At 45.9% G+C, this 21,626-nt stretch overlaps 1 protein-coding gene across 1 annotated transcript; it reads left to right on the forward strand.

Annotated features, from left to right (window-relative positions):
• The first annotated feature begins 1,136 nt into the window (after positions 1-1,136).
• Positions 1,137-2,443, forward strand: DEFB103A (defensin beta 103A). Its single transcript, XM_026508282.4, has 2 exons — positions 1,137-1,286; positions 2,245-2,443. Exons 1-2 carry the CDS (start codon positions 1,229-1,231, stop codon positions 2,388-2,390), a joined length of 204 nt encoding a protein of 67 aa, XP_026364067.2. The 5' UTR covers positions 1,137-1,228; the 3' UTR covers positions 2,391-2,443.
• Positions 2,444-21,626: the final 19,183 nt, after the last annotated feature.

The raw sequence follows: 21,626 nt of genomic DNA on the forward strand, positions 1-21,626 counted from the left end.
TGTCAAAATGCCCCCCTCTGTGGTTTCTGTCTTTACCTACACAGGTGCTCTCTGAGAGAAAGAACCTCAACTGGTCCCTCTTTGCCTCTCACCCCCTTCCATCGCACTGGCCCCGAGCATATGGCACTTGTCTATCTATGGGAGGTGTTCAGAGATGCTTGCAGACCCCGATGGGTGCACCAGGTTCCCGCACATACACTCCTAGAACTGATATACCTGGAACCTTGGTGGATCGTTATAATTGCATTCACGCAACACAACAGCCAGGCAATGTCATGGTGACTTCAGCTCCCAATTAGACAATCTATTGACAAATACAAACCACTAATGGATTCCTTAACATTTAAGTCCAACATTTTTTTTCTTTTTGGACTTCCTTGAATGCTCCCAAGCCATGAGTAACCAGAAGTCTTAAAAGTACCTTCCTAAGCCCCTTATTTGTATAGGGAGTGTCATCAACAAGGAAGAGGTGCCAGTCCACCAAATACATCATGCCAGCATTCTCCTTCTCTGATGGAGAATGAGACACCTTGACTCATGAATCTGACAGTTTTCAGACAGTGATGAAATGTAAGTCACGTTTTCCCCCAAGTTATAGCCCACATCACACGCCAAAGAGCATAGGGTCGGGGACTCTGGAGAGTAGCCCGTTCTTCCTCCCCTTCCTACTATCTAGAAGCTGATCCCATTTTATCTCGATTTCAGGCGTGCCTGTGCAGGCTCCAGGTGTGACCCCACCTGAGTTTACACCTAGATTCTGAATAGGTCCAAAGCTGGACTGCTTCGGTCCCACGTGAGTTTCAGAATCTTCTAGGACTTTAGGAAGATAGCTTAGAAGTATCACAGTGGGGGCAAGGCAGCTCCCAATTACACACCCTGGGAATGCTCCCGAGAGGAGAGGGTCTTTGCCACCTACGCGGCTAGCCAGGTCCCAGCTAGAGCTAGACGTGCTCCTGGAGCCTAGAGGGCATCCGGAGAGCTGTGTGCTCACATCAGGCTTGCTTCACCCTTTAGGTTCGCAATTAACTCGGGCTGAGTGGGCGTGGTCTGTGAGGTGAGAGACACTGGCATGAGGCATCGGGAAACACGTCATATCGTCATCATTGTACTATTACAGGAATTGCAGCCGCGGCTTACTTGTACCTGTGGCTGTGTGTCCTGCAATCCTTATAAAGTGGACGAGCACACCTTGCCATCCAGTCTGAGCGCGCTGCAAAGCCTGTCGGCCATGAGGATCTATTACCTTCTCCTCCTGTTGCCGTTGCTGTTCTTGATGCCCGTTCCAGGTAAGGGGGCTGGGAGGCGACAGGGTTGAAGGAATTGCAAATATGTCATTCAGAGTCAGTCCCTCTCCATTCCTGTGGGAACTTTAGACCAGGCAGATTTGTTGTATGGGAACAGACGTCACCATTTCCTTTTTCCTGGTGAGAATCATCAAGGATCTTGAAGCAGTTTTCCCGATCTTTTCAGAGACTAAATAGCTCACGAAGACCACCCCTTCGTGGAAAGGGACGAACCTTACCTGCTCATGAGACATAGAGAAAGTGATAAAAATCTTTAACCCCAACAGGGAAGATGGATTTACTCTGAGATCAGAAGTGCAGACTTCCACTTACTAGCTTTAGTGGTTGCCAGGTGAAGTCTTTGCGCGGCTGCGAACCCCTGGGGGCCCCTGCGGCCCCAGCCCCAGCCCCTGCGGGCTCGCGCGCTTGCGCGTACCGGCGGACCACACCTCTCCCCCACTGCCGCCGCGGTCCACGGCTGAGCTGTGGCCCACAGAAGCACAGGCCAGTTGCTTGCTTCAGCCTTCTTCTACTTTACTTCTCATTTTACAGAAAAAGGAAAAAGTGATAAAAAAAAAAAAAAAAGAAAAAGAAAAGAAAGAAAACACCCTAACATAAAAGAAAAAAAAAAAAAACTAACAATTCCCTGGGGATAGTGATCAGAATAATGTTTTATTTATAAAGGAAACTACAAATTGGTAGCTACCAAATCCGAAGCAGTATCTTTATAACGTGTGTTTTCTCATTTCTTCATGCCAAGAAATGTATGTATGTGTTCATCCCTATGAGTGAACAACTAGGATTATAACTGAACTCACTTTCAACCCCCTGACCCTAAGTAGAAGTGGGGGGGGAGGGGCGAGGGAAGAATAAAAGAAAGGTACCAGATCAGGTGTTTGGGGAATTTCAAGCCCTGGACTTGGACTAAAGCCTGCCCGCGTGTTCTCCTTCTCCCTTGCAGGACACGGAGGGATTATAAACACGCTGCAGAGGTATTACTGCCGAATAAGGGGTGGCCGGTGCGCCCTGGTCAGCTGCCTGCCGCGGGAGGAGCAGATCGGCCGCTGCTCTTCCGGGGGCCGCAAGTGCTGCCGAAGAAAGAAATAAAAAAACCCCCAGAAGCCTGATGGGAACGTTGTAAAGTGTGAAAATGCCTCCTGGAAGTTTATAGAAGAAAAATCAAATTAAATATCTTTTTTCAAAAGAATTAGAAGCTTGATTGTTCTTTTTAAATTCTGGTTATTGTGGTAGTTGTTACAAATTGTGGTAACTTAGAAAGCGTTCATGGACTCCCCTTGAATTCACACACAGAATCATCTCTGGAGGAATGCCCAAGGAGGTCTAAACTTACTTTCCAAGTGTAATCAGATATGACTCCTCTTTCGCAAATTACGTACCCCAATGAGACTGGACTCCCTGTTCCTCCTGAAATATTCCCTTGGCTTTCCTATCAACCACGCCTCTGCTCCAGCTGACCTCCAGCCTGGCATACAGTCACCCTTCTGGCTTCATCTCTAAACGAATCCATCCCTGGGGGCCATCGCAGATCCTACCCCCGACTTAGAAAGAAAGCTGCTTTCCCAGAAGAGCATGAGCTTTCCCCTGATCCACAGCAGGGTTCTGACCGAGCGCTCCTTCTATGAGTTTAGTTTGATCTCTGTGTTGCATACATTTGCATATTTCCAATCTCCATATTTCAGTGCATCATTTTTTAAGGGCCAGAACCTTGTCTTAATCATTTCTGAACAGCCAAGGAAAGTGCCTTGAGCCTAAAAGCTACTCGGAAAGTGTTTCTTGAAGTACATTCCAGTGGTTTGGGGCCCTGCAGGTTAACCATTCAGTGTCCTCTCGATGTTGATTCGGGAGGATTCCAGGAAATGCAGTGGGAGGCCCATCTTTCCCTACACCAACCCTGTGGAAAAGCAAGAGAACTGGGCTGTCAGGAAGAGGGGAGCAGATTCCCAAAGAGAAAAGCCTGCATCCCGCTTTCCATCAAAAAAGCATGAACTGCTGTGCGAACGGCCCTCTGACAGGATGCAAGTAAGGAAGCAGACAGAGATATGAGACAACTCTTCTAGAAACTGGACAACCAGTGTGTGGGGCTGCAGCTGCGGAGTGGGGCCACGTGAGCGAGACCCCTTGTCTCCGGTGTCCTGGGGGAAGCAGGCTCCAGGCCAAAGCATGGGTAAGAAGGACCCAAGCGGACCAACAATCCTTCTGAGTCCAAGAGGTGGAATCAAAGTTCAGGCAGCACAAGTCCCCCATTCCCAGCATGGAAAACCGGAAAGAGGCATCTGGATGGGGGTGGAACTCCCAAGGGCAGCAGAGGGCTCTCTTGAATCTTCGCCTAGTGCTGGTCTGAGCACGTCTGGGGTAAAACTTGGCAAGCCCAGAGGAAAACAAAAATACCCCAGAGGGATTGGATGGGCAATTCCAGGAACACACACCAGGCTGGCACATGAGCCTTCCCACAGCACCGCGGAGGGCGTCCTCAGAAAGGGGTTGCTTCTGTAGTTGGGCTGTGGAGCTCTAGAGTGACCTGTTCTGGAACTACTCTGGGTGGTAATGGCGTGTCAATGCAGGTGGGTTCATGATAACTGATACGCCCTCTGGGAGGATGTGGATCCCGAGGGAGGCCATGCACGTGTGAAGACAGCGGGTTTGTGGGAAATCTCTGTACCTTCTGCTCAATGTTGGTGTGACCCTAAAACTGCTCTAAAAAATAGTCTATTTTAAAGAAATAAGGTAAAACTTTGTAAACAACAACAACAAAAAGCAAAGAAAATTCCTCACCAGAAAACCTGCACTATTAAAAAAAAATTCTCCAGTCTGGAGAAAAATAATGCCGGATGAAAATTAGGCTCTGCAGAATGGATTCTGTCTCAAAGGGAAGGATTGTCAACTTCTTTTTTTTTTTTTTTTAATATTTTTTTATTATATTATGTTAGTCACCATACAGTACATCCCTGGTTTTTGATGTAAAGTTTGATGATTCATTAGTTGTGTATAACACCCAGTGCACCATGCAATACGTGCCCTCCTTACTACCCATCACCAGTCTATCCCATTCCCCCATCCCCCTCCCCTCTGAAGCCCTCAGTTTGTTTCTCAGAGTCCATAGTCTCTCATGCTTCACTCCCCGATTGTCAGCTTCTTAAAAAAGAAGATACACACTGTCTATAAGAAACCCACTTGAGGCATCAAATGGAAAGACAAAGATAGATGAAAAACAAAAGACTGGAAACAGATAAGCAAAGGAAACATTGATTTTAAAGAAAACAGAATTGGCCATGTTGGCTAATTGCCAATAAATCAGAGTATATTTTAGAAGGAATATTACCAGAGATAAAAGGGGATATTTTTCCCAGTTGTAAAGTGCCTAATCCACCAAGGACACATATTAATACTAAATTAGAATGCTCTTAATAACAAAGTCCCAAAAGTCTTAAAGGAAAATTGATAGAAAGGAGAGGAGAAACTGGTACATAAGCAATTACAGTTAGGTACCGCCACACTGCACTTGTAATGAAAAGAAAAAGCAGATAAAACACCAGGAATAATATAGAAGACGTGAACAACAGTATTATCCAGTGTGACCTAATCGAAATTTATAGGACACTCTACCCAATAATCACAGAATCCGTTAAAATGTTATGTAATAACCCTTCTCCTGGGCTATAAAACAAGTCTCAAGAAATGAAAACAATTTAACATTATTCAGTGTATATCATACACAGGTATATACTGTGTCTGTCTACAGTGGAATTTACAAAGATATGAATTACAGAAAGATATCTGGAAAATCCCCAAATATGTGCACATTAATCAACATGCTTCTAACGGATCCAAGAAAAAATGACATGAGAAGTTAGAAAATATTTTAAACTGATCAAAAATGAAAACAGCATACCAAAATTCATAAGAGTGCTTACAGAGAAATTTTTAACATCAAATGCTTTTAAGATAGTCAGGAGTAATTCTCACAAGTCAACGATGTTGATTTCTACCCTAAGGAACTAGAGTAAAGGCAGGTAAACCCAAAGCAGAAAGGATAAAAGTGAGTAAAAAGAAAATGGACACATAGTTGTCTTTGAGAGGACCATAACATTGTTAGAGCTCTAATTAGGTTCATTGAAGGGGAAAAAGAAAAAAAAAAAGGAAATCCCAGGATGCTCAGATATACACATGCCCTTTGGCAGGCAGGAAAACGAGAACATTTATACATCTCAGGGCAATTTAGACAAAGAGTCTGCACGAGGTGACTGTAATTCGCATGCTCATCATTATCTCCTGCAGGGTCAGGTCATGACCCCCCCTTCCTTTTTTTCTCTTAAGTTTAAGATGTGCTACCAAAAGCAGCTATACATTCAACGCAATCAGTATCAAAATTCCAAATGCTCTTTGTACATTTCTTTGGAAAATGCCTATTCAGATCCTTTGTCCATTTTCAAATCAGGTTGTATGTTGTTTTACTATTGACATGTATATTTTCCCTATATATTTTGGATATTATAAACCCCTTATCAGATATACGGTTAGCAAACATTTTCTCCCAATCTGAAGGTTACCTTTTCATTTTGTTGTTTCCTTGGCTCTGTGTGGCCAACAGACACATGGAAAGATGCTCCAGGTCACTCATCCTCAGGAAATCCGAACCAAAACCACAATGAGATACCACCTCACACCTGCTAGGATGGCTAGCATAAAAAAACAGAACAGATGTTGGTAAGAGTGTGGAGAAAAGACAATTCTGGCACATTATTAATAGGAATATAAACTGATATGTCCACTATGGAAAACAGTAAGTGGTTTTCTCAAGAAAAAGAAATACCAGGGGATTTAGCAATCCCACTTCTGATTATATACGAAAGGAAACGAAACCAGAATCTTGAAGAGCTATCTGCACTCCCATGCTCATTGCGACATTGCTCACAATAGCCAAGATATGGAAACAACCTATGTGTCCATCAGTGGACAGAAGGATTAAGAATTGTGCTATACGTCAAAGGGTACAGAGTGGGAGTTAGGTAAGACGAGTAAGTCTAACGATCTTGTGTCCAGCGTATGACTATAGTTAGTAATACGGTATCGAACCCAGGAAATTTGCTAGGAGAGTAGATTTCAGGTGCTTTCACCGCACACACAAGGGATGGTGACTATGTGAAGAGATATGCTAACTAGCTTGACTGCAGTAATCATGTCACTATGTATACATATCAAATAATTTTGTATACCTTAAATATATACAATTTTTATTTTATTTTTTTAAGATTTTATTTATTTGAGCGAGAGCACGCTAGAGAGAGAGAGTGAGTGAGCATGCAAGCATGAGCAGGGGGGAGGGGCAGAGAGAGAGGGAGAAGAAGGCTCCACACTGAGCAGGGAGCCAGACCTGGGACTGGATCCCAGGACCCTGAGATCATGATCGGAGCCGAAGGCAGACGCTTCACCGACTGAGCCACCCAGGCGCCCCTATGAATTTTATTTTAAAAAATTAATAAAAGAATAGACTGAAGTCTATAAAATGGTGTTAGAAATACAGATTTCCCAGCTTACTGAAAAATGTGGTCTGCAGTATTCAGGAATGCTTTTACGGTCAAATTAATGTTCAGCCTTATTTCCAACTTTATCAAGTGAGTATTAACGATGAATTTGGTTGGCTCCAACAAGGCGGTTATTCCTTTTCCTACGAAAAGTATGAATTAAACTTAAAATGATACTCTAAAAAAATCCAATGGCATTTTTCACAGATAGAGACAAAAACAATCCTAAATTGTGTATGGACCCATGAAAGACCCCAAATGGCTGAGGTTGCCTGAATTATCGAGTACACTGGGGCTACACCAGTGTCGGTGGCCCCTCACCTGTATGTGACCCTCAGGCTCTGAGGTGAGGCCCCATCCTCCCATCGCCCCCGATGAAGAGACACGGAGCGCCTTTCTGCCCCATCATCTGTCACATGGGGATGAGGGTAACCTTTAGGAGACTTTTCCCATGAATGGTACCATCCCATGGGAACCTAGAGAGGGTCTGGTCCTCTGTTTCTTCTTTCCCTCATGCCCCCAAACCCACCCTGTGCTGTGGAAAGCCATGACTGTCTCAGGACAAGCCCTCTTCACCCCCAGGAGCTGACTCCGCCCCAGCGGTGGATGGCTTTAGGGAGAGCTAGTTTCTAGTCTGGCCTGAGGCTGTTCCCAGACTCTCAGGGAAAAGTAGTGGGCAGATTCCAAGTTCCACGGGGCAGGCCTATGAGCACCAGGAAGGCTGTACCCAGGTGGAGACAGGCCTGGCCCCTCACGCCATCCAAGCCTCACCGGAACTGAGCAAGGAAGGGAGAAGGTGTTGGCCCCAGAGGCAGAAGGAGAGGTTCTTCTGTGGTTTTCCAAGTTCTAATTTCTATAAACGCAAATGGCTGTGCTTTGGGCTTTAAAGGCCGCCCCCATGAGCACCAGGAGAGATACTCAATGTAATGGCTCTATAGCTGTGAAGTTGTGGCCAATACTGAATTCTACCAGGAACCTGGCCCCTTTATCAGGTGGAAACTGAGCTTCCTCTCAGTCTGGCTTGCTGGGAAGCTCACGGCCAGCAGCAGAGGGCCCATCTTCTCCTTGTCTCCCTCTTTGCGTTCCTAGTACTTGTTCCCGTAAGATGGGCCAGCAGGACAGGAGGGCTGCAGGGACACAAGCACGGGACAGTCCCTCCGTATGACTGTCCCTCAGTGCAGAAGGAGTTGGAGACCCCTACTGAGCAATGCATAACCTTTTCCCTTTTTTTTAAGATTTTATTTATTTATTTGAGAGGGAGAGTGAGAGAGAGCGTGAATGCGGGTGGGGGGAGGAGCAGAGGGAGAGGGAGAAGCAGACTCCCCACTGAGCAGGGAGCCCAAGGATGCAGGGCTCAATCCAGGGGCTCTGGGATCATGACCTGAGCCAAAGGCAGACACTTAAGCGACTGAGCCCTCTTCTAAGCCCCCCGGAAAGGAGGGAGCCAGGTAGCTTGCCCCTCCCCTCTGCTCACTGCCCCTGCTCTGGCTGCTGCTTAACAGAGGAAGCTGCTGTTAGGTGACTTTTCTCTCTTAATAAAAGCAAGAAATTTGATTTTAACCAAGAACAGACGTGCAGAATGCCACTTTATAAATCTTTATGCGCAAAGGAGTGTCTGTGTCACCAAGAGTGCCCCAGAGAACAACAAGCCCCAGGTCGTATTTGGGGCGGCTGTGTGGGACGGTCCTCTGGCTGTGTCCTTGCAGCTCCAGGGGCCTGGAGGAACCCCCCACCCACCCACCCCAGCCCCTGCTGACTTCGCTGCTCTGGGTTCCTAGCCTAGAGGCAGCCCATTGAAAGCAGTGTTTCAAACTGCATGCCTACCTTCTATTTTATCATGGTGTTAGGAAGACAGAATTAAAGGGATGAAGGAAGGAAGGAGAGAGGGAAGAGAAAATAGGAAGCAGAGCCCAGAGCAGACTGGTTACATACAAGAAATTAGGTCAAATAGCCCGTGTTTTAGCAACATGGGTTATGGCTGTGTCCCCACCCTTAAACAGCACAGGCAGCGAGGGAGGGAGGGGAGGCAGGAGAGAGAGAGGAAGGAAGGAGGGACCCCACAGCCCACCTGAGATCACTCGGAAACTAGAAACAATATCACAACAGGTTTCTTTTCTTAAAAATTAATTAATTAATTAATATTATGTTCGTTTAGCCACCATACAGTACATCATGGTTTTTGATGTGGCGCTCAACGATTCCTGAGTTGTGTATGACACCCAGCGCTCATCACACAACAGGTTTCTTAACCAAGGTCGTTTCCAATGACAACTTACTTACATATTAGGTTCTTGCTGAACAATTCCTACACTTCTAGCTGCATCTTTTTCTCCCATCTCAGCCCGAAAACTTCATCAACTGAATTTACCGGAAAACAAAATGATACAAATAGCAACCTGCGGGCTGTTTCTGATGCTGAAACCACTGGTCCCTGGTGGAGACTGACTCAGCAGAGCTTGGGGGGGTTTTCTCTCTCGGAGCGGGGCTGACCTGCCAGGGAGCCCTCGCCAGACCCCATCCAGCCATGGATGAGAGCCTGGGCCGGCTGCTTCTGCAGCACTGAGGACCCCCTGGGACCTCAGCAGCGCCAGTCTCTGTCTGAAAACTATATCCAGACAATTACCGACTCAGGTCTTATCGACATGAACGCAGCCTTGGGGAGAGAAGCCCCCGCAGACTTACTCAAGGGGATACTGACACAATTCATCTTTCTGACACAGCGCTTGGATTTCTGATGCTCTTTTGCCTTTTTTATCTTATTTTTAGGCTTTATAAAAATACAGGAGATGCTATTATTTCTTTAAGAATAGGAGTTTACTTGTGGCTGTACTCACGTGCTATGAAAAAATGAAACAATAGTTGAAAATCAAGACTCGGGCATAAAATTAGCCACACAAAAGATCCAAAGCTGCGCTATTTAGTGGAGAAAAAAATTACAAAAACTGTCAACATTTTACTTCATGTATCTTTTTTCATAGAAATGCCCATGGTTCATATGTCAAATTTCCTTCCCTTAGTAGGGGCCCTGGACTCACCATTACAAAAAGGACCTGTTTATTTCAGATTTGTGGTTTGGATTTATTTGGAAAAGGTGCAGCCTTGGGGGCAGAGGTGGGGGTCATGCTGTGCCCCGTGTTTCACACCTCTGAGAAGATCCCTCCCCGGAAAAAGCATTTCCTCGGTAGAACTGACAAGGAATAAATCCACACTCCTGAAGCCTGATTCTTACGATTGGAAGTTTAATTATTAATTCATCACATCCCCCCAAAAGGCTACTTCAAGAAAAACAAATTGCTGCCACACAAAACACCGTGTTGCCTTCAAAGCCTTCAAATGTCACCTGGGATCCAGACCCTACTGATCAGACCCCAGGAATAACCTGAAATCACAAAGGCACATTCCTAGAATCCTCATTTGCATAGATAGTGTCATAAACTCCAAGAAGGTGACAACCCAGTTACTTTGGCCCAACAGTCTCTTTCTCTGAAGAGGAGAAACAAGATGTCTCCCTAACTCATCATCTCTACAGTAGTTAGTGGTGAATTTAAGAGGCTGTTCACACGAATTTAATAGTATGTGAAAATTCAGGTGTTGTGGGGTCTTTTACCTGTGGAAGGTAACCTGGTTTTCTTCCCTTCTCCCAGATCCAAAAGTTAACCTATTCCCTCCTGTCCAAACTCTAAGAGTACCCACAGGGATTCTTGGTCTGACCCAGTCCTGATTCATGGCCAGGCTGGAGTGTGCCCCAGGCATACTGAATTGAAAGCCATTTTGTCTTTATTCTGCCTCCTGCCCCTTGGGGAGGAGAACAGGAAATTGGGAGCCTAAAAGAAACACAATGGGGGAACAGATTAAACCCAGGCTCTGTGTCCTAGGATTGCTACCAAATGGAGACAGATGCAGCCTAGCTCCACGCCCCCCAGATCCACTGCTAGAAATAATCCATGTGTGCACATGCTTTCTACAACCCTCATGGAAGCAGGAGAGCAATTTCTGAGGCATATGACCCTATGCTTCTTTGCATCTGGTTCAGAGGACGTGTTATATGATCTAAGAGCAAGACACGAGAGCCAGAAGGAAAGACGCTGCCTTTTCATCACTGTGTAATTTTGCTAGAATTGCAAACACCACTTCTGCCAGTAACCGTGTTCCCTTAATCTTTACAAAAATTGAAAGAAAATCACCTTGCTCCTCATCCTTGGCTGGTCCCTGAGTTTGTCAACCATGAGGATCCATTGTCTTTTCTTCATATTGCCAGTTTTATTCTTATCGCCCGCTCCAGGTAACATGGACTCAAGAATTAAGAGGCTTGAAATAATTTGAGGGTAGACTGAAATTTCTCACTAATTTTCTCCAGGGTAAATAGATTATTTGAGCCGTTCATTCAAACTAAACACTCTCCCTTTATCATAAAAGATGTAGAGGACCTTGAGGGAGTTCTCAGAGTTTCGTTTTTTCTCCACCCAGCCTAACAGACTAAATCACTGGGTAACGTTCCACTGCTGTTTCATGGCAAGATCGAAGGGTCTATGCTTAAAGCCTAAGGACCGAGCCTTCCTAAGTAGAAATAGAACTCATTTTATTCCAAGGATAGAAATCCAGGCTCTCTGTTGTTCGTTTTAGAACAGGACAGTGGGATTTTCGGCCACCTAGAGAAACTCGTAATAGGACTAAGGCTCCCATCCTACATTTTGGAAACTTTTGCCGTGTGTGTCCGCGGGTAGTCTCTCCCACGGGAAATCCTCTGAAATACATTGTTCTCTGTCACATCCTTTGAGCACAGGGGAGGGCTCTAGCATCATTCACGTGGCTGCTCCCCCTTCCTTTACTCTGTCCCGACATGTACAGTCATCAAAGTGAGACAGAAAGGGGGGACTGAAAGAGATAAAGAAAAGAAGGTAAGAAAGGAGGGAAGGGAGGGAAGAAGAGAGGGAAGGAGGAAGGAAGAGAGGGAGGAAGAGAGAAAGAAGGGATTTGAGAAAACAACAGAAATATGAGGTATAATTGTAAATCTCTTGTCTGCACAACTTTGCTATGTTCATGTGATAGCACTCAAATGTTTATAAAGCAATAATTACACTTTCATTGCATCTCTCCTTCTCACCTAAGCTCAAAGTCTCAATGAACTAGATGATTTGGGAAAAACGGAAGCAAACAAATGGCCCCCAGCTCGCTTTTTCTGTGTCTGGTAACTACTGACTTTCAGTGGTCTCTAGTTTATTTTCTTGGGGTGGAGACACATTTGCACAGAACCCTCAACAAGTTTCCACCTGAACACATCCAGCGGCCCAGGTCACTCTGCCACAAATCGGAAGTCCAGCAATCCGGTTCTTCAAGAACTAGTATCCATGGCACAGCAGAGACAGCCCCTTTGTCAGAAAATTATCTGCAAGAAGTCACACCCATGCCAAAATCATCGTGGCCATAGAGCCCTGTTCTTGGGAAAGAAGCCCTTCCCCCAAGGATTTTTAAAAAGGATTTATTTATTTATTGTAGAGAGAGAGAGAGAGTGTGCACTAGCTGGGGGAGGGGCAGAGGGAGAGCGAGCGGGGAAGCAGACTCCCCACTGAGCGGGAAGCCCAATGCGGGGCTCCATCTCAGCACCCCGGGATCATAACCTGAGCCAAAACCAAGAGTCAGACACTCAACTGACCAAGCCACCCAGGCGCCCCTTCAAGGATTTATGAAGGGATGATGACTTGTGCTTGGAGTCTTCCCGAAATGGTGTGTGAACAAATTCGTATCCTTCCCTTTCTCTTCAGGTTTTTCTGGAAGGGTTCCGCTTCCTTTTTCTTGTATCGGGAACAGGGGCTTCTGTTTTCCGTTCAGATGCCTTCATAACTGGGAAGAGATTGGCAGGTGTTTCTTCCCCACACAAAAGTGCTGCAGAAGATAGAAGCAGAAATAAAGAGAGCCAGCTGCCCGGACCGTGGGGGAGAGAGAAACTGTTCCCCTATGCTTATAAGATCTGTTAAATCGCTGTTCAGAATCAAGGAACCGATTTCCTGTAATTCTGGTTGTGTGATGTTCCAGAGACTTTTATGAACTTTAAGATTAGACTCTAATATTTATTTCCTCACCTGTAATATGGAAAAATAATTGCTCTATAATGGGTCAAAAGGGAAAAATGCTGATTTTTAGCAATTTCATTCATTCCTGGGTAACAGATGAATTATTGACTTTTACTGAGAAAATTGCTCTATTGTTTCCGCAAACACAATAGACGTTTTGGTCTTGAAAGCAAAGCTTTTGGAGATATACGTAATATGGAGGTAAAAGAAAATAAGTGCTGAATGGATCTATGTTTTTGAAAGTAAAAGTTTAGTTTTTCATGAGGACACTGTTTAGACACCACCAGGGGCTCAGACTCATGAGGGGTTTAGAGGGAGAAAGACCCTTTTCTCTACCTTCAGAGGTTCTTAGCTGGGACCCTGGAAATTAAACTGATAAAAGAGAGAGTGACGTGAGAAAAATAAATTTATTAACATGTGCAGTGCACACACATGGGAGAAATCCAGTGATGAGTAACTCTGAGGGGAGGTCAGAACTTGGGGCTTACAGAGCCTCATAGCAAAGTAATAAATGCAGAGAAGTCACAAGACAAAGGAAAAGGAGTTTGGGCTTTGGGGGCAGCCAACTGTGGGAAGTAGGGGAGGTAACTAGATGGGGAGACTGCTGGGGGACAAGAGTTATATTAACAAGCTTTGTTATGCAGATTCCTCTCCTGCTGTTTCTGGTCTGGTAAAAGTCGAGAGTCCTCGGTGATGAAGAATCTGGGCTTGCTTTTGGGCAAATGGTAGGGGAGAGCAGAGAGGTGGTTTCTTTGTTTTTGGGGTTTTTTGGCACCTGCTGTTTCTCAATGGCCTGCAGCTCAAAATAATCTGTATGTCCAAGTGGCATATGTGGGTGGCATATGTGGTGCCCTACGGGGGACAACGGGAGAAGGGACGCCGGAGGGATCGTCTGAAGGAGGAGGTGGCGGTAAACGGCTGTTGTGTCTATTGCTAATTTGTTTTCTGTTTTGTGCGGTGACTCACCCCCCACCCCCCGCCCTTCCATTGTTTCCAATACCCACAAAACCTTGTCCCAGACAATGGCCTTTGGGGTGTGGGGTCTCAGCAGAGGAACGAGGGACTGTGTCATGCTGAGGGTGAGACGCCGCAGGAGCAGAGGCAGGACCCAGAGGTGGCGGGAGACGCGGGCCGCCGGGATTTGGGTATGAGGTCCGGTGAGCACACGCGCGCCTGGAAACCCTAAGAAATATTAGAAAGGGATTTACCCACCTGCACGTGTGAGGACTGCAGCCTCGTGCGCGTCATTCAGATAGAAACAGGCTGACCCCTGGCGGCTGGCGGGCTTGGGTTCGTGCCATCACGCGGGCTCGCTGGGATCGTGTTTGGGACCAGCGAAGCACGAGAGAGGGATCGACGGGTTGCAGCGGTTGTGTCACTGTCATCATCACCACAATGACGACTTCGGTCAGATAAAGGAGTAAAAAAGGAATGTATGATTTAAAATCTGTAAAGCTCTCTTTCTCCATCTTTTAAGTGGATAAAACTATAAATACCCTGTAGTGTTGTTGCAAGTATAGAGAAAAAAGGAAAAAATACATTAATTAAGACTGCGGCCAACTCTTTCCTGCAAGTCTGCTCATCTACCTGTTACAGAATTGGTGGCCGTGAGGAAAATCTTCATGGGGATCTACGGGGAAGGATGACAGGCCCTGCCTGTCTCACGTCTGCAGGGCACAGTGTCGTTTCAGGGAGGGAACAGAGTGAGACGGAGGCTCTCTATCCTGTTCCCACCACAGGCCACAGCTGGCAGCCCCAGGAGGCAGGGAGGGGAGGGGAGGGGAAGGGAAGGGAGGGGTGGGGAGGGGTGAGGCTGCAGGTGTTCCCTCAGCCAGGCGGGGCACGTTCTTGAGCCGCCCTGTCACCTTTATTCCAGGAGGTCAAACCGGACTCCCGATTCTTGCCAGGGCAGCGGAGCTGGTCTTGAATGATTCGGGAAAGTCAGTGAACGTCTTTGGATTTCATCTTAAACACCGAGTCGTTACCTGGCACGCGTGCCTCTGCTCGGCTTCTGCGTGTGCCAGACTGTATTTCCCAAACACGCTCTTCCGGAGCCACACGGGTACCCCACCAAGAGGTGCAGTCCGCGTCCCCCTCACCTGGAACCCCAGCAGGCCTTTGCGACCGCATCAGCTAAGAGAGCGGTCACAGTGATGCTGGGGGCCACCGAGGCCACAAAGCCACAGCCGGCTCTCTCTTTCCCAGAACCCAAGCCATGCGAGCCCAGAGGCCTGGTGCGGGAAGGCCGGCGGCTCTGAAGTCGCGGCCCGAGAGACCCCCTGGAAAAACAGATGGCCAACCCGCTCCAGCTGTTCCAGGCCCTGCGAGGAGCCTTCCAGCCCAGGTGCCAGGCATGTGCCCCAAGATGGTTCCAGCCCCATCGGACTGCCAACTCGAAGCATCTGGGAGCCCCAGACACCCAGCTGATCCCAATTTACCTTTTGAACCCCAGGAGTGATAATAATAAAATAGTTATTTTTAAAAGAGCTTGGTTTGGGGCTGATTTGTGCTGCAGAAATAGATAAAGGGAACATCTACCTCTTCCTTTCCCTCGTCACACCCACCCCCCCAACCATGTAATGCATCGAAGGTGACGTTCTTCCACTCTTCGCTGAGATGCCTCAATGTGGCCTCAGAACTTTCTCAACACAGCGCTCCTAGAAGATCCGGTCATGATGGTCACATGACCAAGCGCTTTGATTTTCCTGCACTGGAAAGCTTTTAATGTATCTTCCAGCTGTGGCAGTCTCTGAGCCGGTCACCCCCCAAGCAAAGGGAGGAGTTCACACACTATGGGGAGCTCAACAGTGTTAACAAACAAACAGAAAACGGCCATCATAAACTCATTCCTTCACGAATACTCAGAGGCCACCCTGGGCCGGGCACTCCATGGGCGACAAGAACGGAGAAGAGGTGGCGGTTTGCCAGGACAGATCTAATCTTGAGATCAGCACTACATTACTTTGTAACCAAAGCTGCTCGGTCTGTCACAGTAGACGCTAGCGGGAGGCAGCCATTTTGAGTATAACGTTTCAAAGTTAATTAGAATTTAAAATTCGCATCCTCAGTCATTCCTACTCAAGCGCTCAATGGCCCCCTGTGGCCAATGGCTACCGTGTTGGGCGTCAGAGACGGAGAACATTCCCATCACCACTAAGTCCTATGGGACAGCTCTGGTCCCATGGGTCCCATTGCGATTCTCTCCCAGTGAGACAGAGTTACACCATGTAAAGGACGGGGAAACTCAGTGCTGTTTTGGAGAAAGGCCGGCCTTGTTGCCTTCAACGCTCGTGCTTACTCCACATTTATAAGTGATCACGTTACTTTCCCTGTTTGGAGAGAAGCTTCCTTGAATACAGGGTTTGGATTCTCAGTGCTAAATCACTCCTCTGTTTCCTATGGCATTTTGCATTGTTTTTAAGATACTTGAGTCTTAAGCTATGAAGTCTTATTTTTCTACTTAAAAATTATATGTTGTGAGCATACAGGGTGTAACACCAGAGATCCAAACCTGGATTTATTTAAGGAGTCACGGACAAAATAATGGAAGACAGCCACCATTGTTGAAAAGATTGTACACATTTTTATATTTATTCACACAAAAGCCCGTGGTGCCTCTGCCAACGCCCCCTCCCTCGAGTGTCCCTGTGTCACCTGTGTCACCTGCCCCCCAAGACTCGTGTGAAAGGGAATGAAATCACACCCTCAGGACCCTACTCCTGTCCCCCAGGGCCTCTATGTCTGAGGGGCCACGTTAAGCTTTATCAATCTCTTCCTCCTTCCCACAAAAATTCCTTTGCGATAACATGAAAGGGATCTGACAGATCATAGTTTCAGACATTAATCTTCCTAAAACCCTTCAGCAGCTTTGCTTAGTCCAGCCTCTTAAAGCAAAACTTGAGTGTTTTCTTTTCCATGTTTCCTGACATTCAAGCTTTTCCCTGTCTTCCAAAATCCTTATTCTACTTCTTCTAGTTCAAATTTTTCATTTTTCTCCTGGTTCTGAATTCCCGTTCATTAACTGACAGCCCCAAGCCTGTCCTCCTTCTCATCTCCTTGGCCCTATTTGTCATCCTGATGTAATACCTCAGATGACTCATGCCCCTTTATTCCTTATTTTTAGCGTGTTTTATGATCGATTAGCCTTCATCTGCTTTTAAATATGATTTGGTTCTATCTACTGTTTACTGGACTTTTATCATCTCCTCTACTGGGATTTTAATTTTTAATTTTTTCTAAACTTTTAAGTTTTACCCTATAAAATCTATTAACGTTCTGCCTATTGAAAGGAGGCTGGACTAAGTGGTGTTTGAAAGGGTTCTCTCGTACCACAGGAGAGGTTCCCCGTCAGCCCTACGGTAGCACGGAAGAGTATTTTTCTATTGGCATAAGCCACGCACGTGAAGCTGAAAGGGAAGTGAGATTAAGCTTTCTCCTCAGACATAAGGAAAGTTAAGACAAAACAGCTTTGAGATCAGTTATTCAGCGTAGATGTGTGTTAAAACAATTTGCTATACACCTGGTGTTGATTTCATTAATTGGAGTGTGAGTCTTTCTGGGGGTGGAAAGAAGCCTTCTACCCAACAAACTGGTAGATCTAAAAATTGAAAAAGGGAAGAAAAAGCTGAAGACGAAAACAAGCATGAAGATGTCAACTTGATGTCACTTTCAGTTTTTTTCCCCAAAAGTCTTATGCAGTGACTCAATTTGGAAAGCTTTTCAGCTTCCGGCGCTCGCGTGTGAAGTGTCGTTGGCATGTCTGACAGTAGTCTCTCATTCTCTCCTCAATAAACAACATTGAAAGACAAAATAAATAAATAAATAAATAAATAAATAAATAAATAAAAATAAATAAAATCTATTGATTTTTTATTGTCATAACATTCCTGTGTGTCTTATTATGACTTTCACATGGGAGGAATACTGTTCTGATTTCAGCCGTAAGAAGAGGGTGGCTTTTCCATGGGGATCATGAACTAATGGGCTTGTGCTCTGGTCTAAGACCAACCTTTCCACCTGGGTTCCTACTTCTCCTTTCTCTTGCTCACCTGTGAACAATACTCTCCCCTGCTCTCCCTGTTGCCCCCTCTCCTGAATTTATAAAAACTAAAAACAAACACACACATCTCTTTGACACTATGTTACTGACCAGCTCTTGCTTTTTGCCTTTGCTTAGTTTCTCAGCAAAACCCTTTGGAAGGAGTATCTAGACAGTCCCCACTTCCTCTCCTCCTTCTCTGGGGTTTGATACCACTCAGACCTGGGTCATCCCCCTCCTCTTACCAAAATGACTCCTGTCAGTAAGGGATCACAATGCATCCTGCGGGACCTCCCTCAGCCCTCCCTCTGCCCATTGTTGATGTGACCCCTAATTACGTGGCCATGGGCACCTGCCCCCAGCTGCTGGAAGGACAGGCAGCAGACAGCCTGTGAACGCTGGAGGAACGAACTGCAAGGTAGGTTTTCAGGAGACAGCCATCAGTGGTTGAAGAAGGAGAGGGAATATATGCATGACGTTTACGGAATTGATACAAAGGATGGCTTTCAGTACACAAATATAGGAGATAGGGCAAAAGCTTTCAGTCCATACTTTCTTTTCTTCTTCTCTTATTATTGCAATTATTAGTATTTTTATAAAAGAAATGTTCCTGGGGTCAAGAAGTAAAACTGTCACAGTGACTGTGTAGAATGAAGTGTGACTTATTCAAACAGATTACTACAAACACTTATTCTATTTTTAGGTCAATATCTCTAAAGTGAAATAGATCTCTACTTAGTGAAAGGTTCAAATGCAGATCTCAGAATTCAAAAGCAGAACCATTTTATCACTAAGTTGTTTCTAGACAAACACAAAATATCAGAAACAGATTTAGTTCTTTCAGATGGAAGAGAGGTGGGGCAGTGAAGGCTACTTGGATGGGGACAGGAGTCGAGGGACGTGCTCCCCTGAGACACTCTAGGATAAGGCAAGCTAATGAGTCCTCACCAGACCCTCATTCTATATCTGGGCCAAAATATTAAAGAAGTCACTCATTGATACCCCGACCTTTCTCCAAAAAGAATTTGACGCTATCTTAGTGTGATGAGGATTAGAGACGGTAGCTCGATCTGTACCACCAAGAATGGGAAGCAAGGGAGCCCTCTCGGGTCTCCTCCCAGATGAATAGTTGTCTGTGGTAATGCTGTCTACACTAGCACAGGATTGTGAATGGGCCTTGGTTAGAAGCAAAAGTGTGTTTCACCTTGGAATGAAATCAGAAGAGCTTACTAATTAAGTTGATGTCGTTACTTCCAAATGTACAGAGGGAGTGCTATCATTTTCAAGGTTCAACTGCCATAGCCTTTGGGCTGAGAGAGGAAAATGGTCAGTGGATGAGGAGCACAGATAAGCCAAGGCCGTGAACAGTCGCCTTGACCTAGGAGCCCCTTGTGGCCAGGTGCTGTGCTCGTGGTCATCCCAGAACAGTGACGGGAGAGCGGTGTAGGAGGACCATCAGCTTCGAGGCTTTTCCTAACCTCCAGCAAATAACTATGTGCTTATTAACGAAGACGTTTTCTTAGAGAGAGAGGGTAGAAATATCTCAGATGGCCCGAGACAGTCCCAGTTTATGCTTGTTGTCCCAGCATAATTTAGTAATGAGTCCCTTGCATTCTAAAAAGTGCCCCAGTTCGGATGATGAATTATTTGGTCAACTTGCTGAGGGAACACCAGCCTGATCTGTGCCACAGTTTCCTTGTTGACAGAAGAGGGCAATCTAGAAAACCTTCAATCAGAACTCCTTGCTCATGCCCTCCCCCTCCCTCCCTCCCTCCCTCTCCGCCTCTCCCCTCCCTCTCTCTCTCACCCACAAGCACACAGGCTCATGCACACACACACTTGTGCGTCTCACTGGAGCTACAGCCCTTCATCTGGCAAATGCTGTCACGCTTTCTTCAGCAGGAAAGACTGTAAAATAAGCTCGAAGGGTACAAATCCAGGCTCCATCACCGGCTGCACAACCTGCATTTGTTTTGTTTGCTTTAGGAAAATATCGATCTCACACGGCAGTTGTATGAACTAAGATATCATTTCTAGGATTCCTGGCACATAATAGGTATTCTAGAAAAGACTGTCCCGTTCTCTCTTACTGGAGTGCAGGTCAAAAGAGGCTTGGGGGGCGCCTGGGTGGCACAGCGGTTAAGCGTCTGCCTTCGGCTCAGGGCGTGATCCCGGCGTTCTGGGATCGAGCCCCACATCAGGCTCCTCCGCTAGGAGCCTGCTTCTTCCTCTCCCACTCCCTCTGCTTGTGTTCCCTCTCTCGCTGGCTGTCTCTATCTCTGTCAAATAAATAAATAAATAAATAAAAAATAAATAAAATCTTTAAAAAAAAAAACAAAAAAAAAAAAACAAAAGAGGCTTGGTATTATTATATTAAATTATGCAAACTTATTAAGCAATAGTTGCATTTAATAAATGAAATCCAAGGGGGAATTGTGTGTATGTACCTACAACTCCAGGTTCTTTCTTAAGATTGTCTTTCTCCCATGCCAAAAGTAGCCAACGTTTCACCACAAACTTCTAGTTCCATGGGCGCAACAAAAGCACAATAGCCAAATTCGAGTTTTTAAATTGCAGCGTTTTTCTGAGACATTGCAGATGTTGATGGAGGAAGCTAACATCTTGTGTGATTTCTGGAACCCGAAAAAACCCCTCCTCGCACTGTAGGTTGAAACCCCTGGCAGTGATCCTAGTTAAAACAGAACTCTCGGCACAGAGAGGTGTTGGTTAGCCACTGACCTCTCCTAAGATCCTTTTTCTGTGACGGGATGGGAGAACGGTGCTCTACCCATCCGTTGTACAGAAGGAGAAACTGGAGCTTGAAAGGTTATTTCAAGATCCCTCAGCTGACGAGTGGCGGAGCAAAGACTTTGCACGGACGTCTGCCCGACCCCAAAGTTCTTTAAATATTAAGTGAAATTCCTTTTGTTTCTATTCCCCCAAAGATCGCGGCTTACTTCCGGGTTTGGATGATTTCTTTGATGTCTGCTCTCAGCAGCCTTCTGTCTTGACTCCCCGGTGTTTGTGACCAGTGTTAGATAAGCAGAGAAGTCTAGTTCCCTGTGTCCCCTTCTCGCCCATCCGTCCATCTGTCCTTTCTCCCTCCCTCATTTATTTCCTCTCCCCATCCTGTTATTCAGGCATCCATGTAGTCATTCGTCCATACAAACTCACATTCTTTAAACAAATATTTGGTTCCCTTCTCTTATGCCAGGGCTCTGATCCAGGTGCTGCAAATATGAGGTAATGCAACAGGGCTTGTTACTTTAGAAATTCCCAGTATGGTGAAAAAGAGAGACATAGAAACACCATGAAGCAAAGCTGGGAAGGAGAGAGGGAGAGAGAGAGAGAGAGGGAGAGGAATTTCAATGTTTACCCTGTATACTTTGCTACCCCCAACTCCCCTCTCACAAGGATGCTCCGATGCAATCCCTGTATTAAGAAATACTTTGGCCCCTGAAGTCTCACCTGGTTTGATCTGTGCAAGAGCTTGGCATTGTAAAAGCTTGCCTGGGATCAATCAACTCTGTCTTTTAAATGAATAGCAGAGAAAACGAATTATTGGGAGTGAAAAAGCAGAGAAGATCATTTCCATTTACAAAATTTTTTCTCCCTTTTCAACTTCTAAAAAGGGGACTTCTCTTGGTATTCCTAAGGGGGAAGCTGTCGGGTGGAGAGACATGCCATAAAA

The sequence above is a fragment of the Ursus arctos genome, unplaced genomic scaffold (genome assembly GCF_023065955.2).
Source record: "Ursus arctos isolate Adak ecotype North America unplaced genomic scaffold, UrsArc2.0 scaffold_27, whole genome shotgun sequence".
Lineage (NCBI taxonomy): Eukaryota > Metazoa > Chordata > Mammalia > Carnivora > Ursidae > Ursus > Ursus arctos.

Coding starts and splice junctions, on each gene's coding strand:
- DEFB103A (XM_026508282.4), top strand. CDS start 1,229: ATGAGGATCTATTACCTTCTCCTCCTGTTGCCGTTGCTGTTCTTGATG. Junction 1,287..2,244: donor GTTCTTGATGCCCGTTCCAG/GTAAGGGGGCTG, acceptor TCTCCCTTGCAG/GACACGGAGGGATTATAAAC.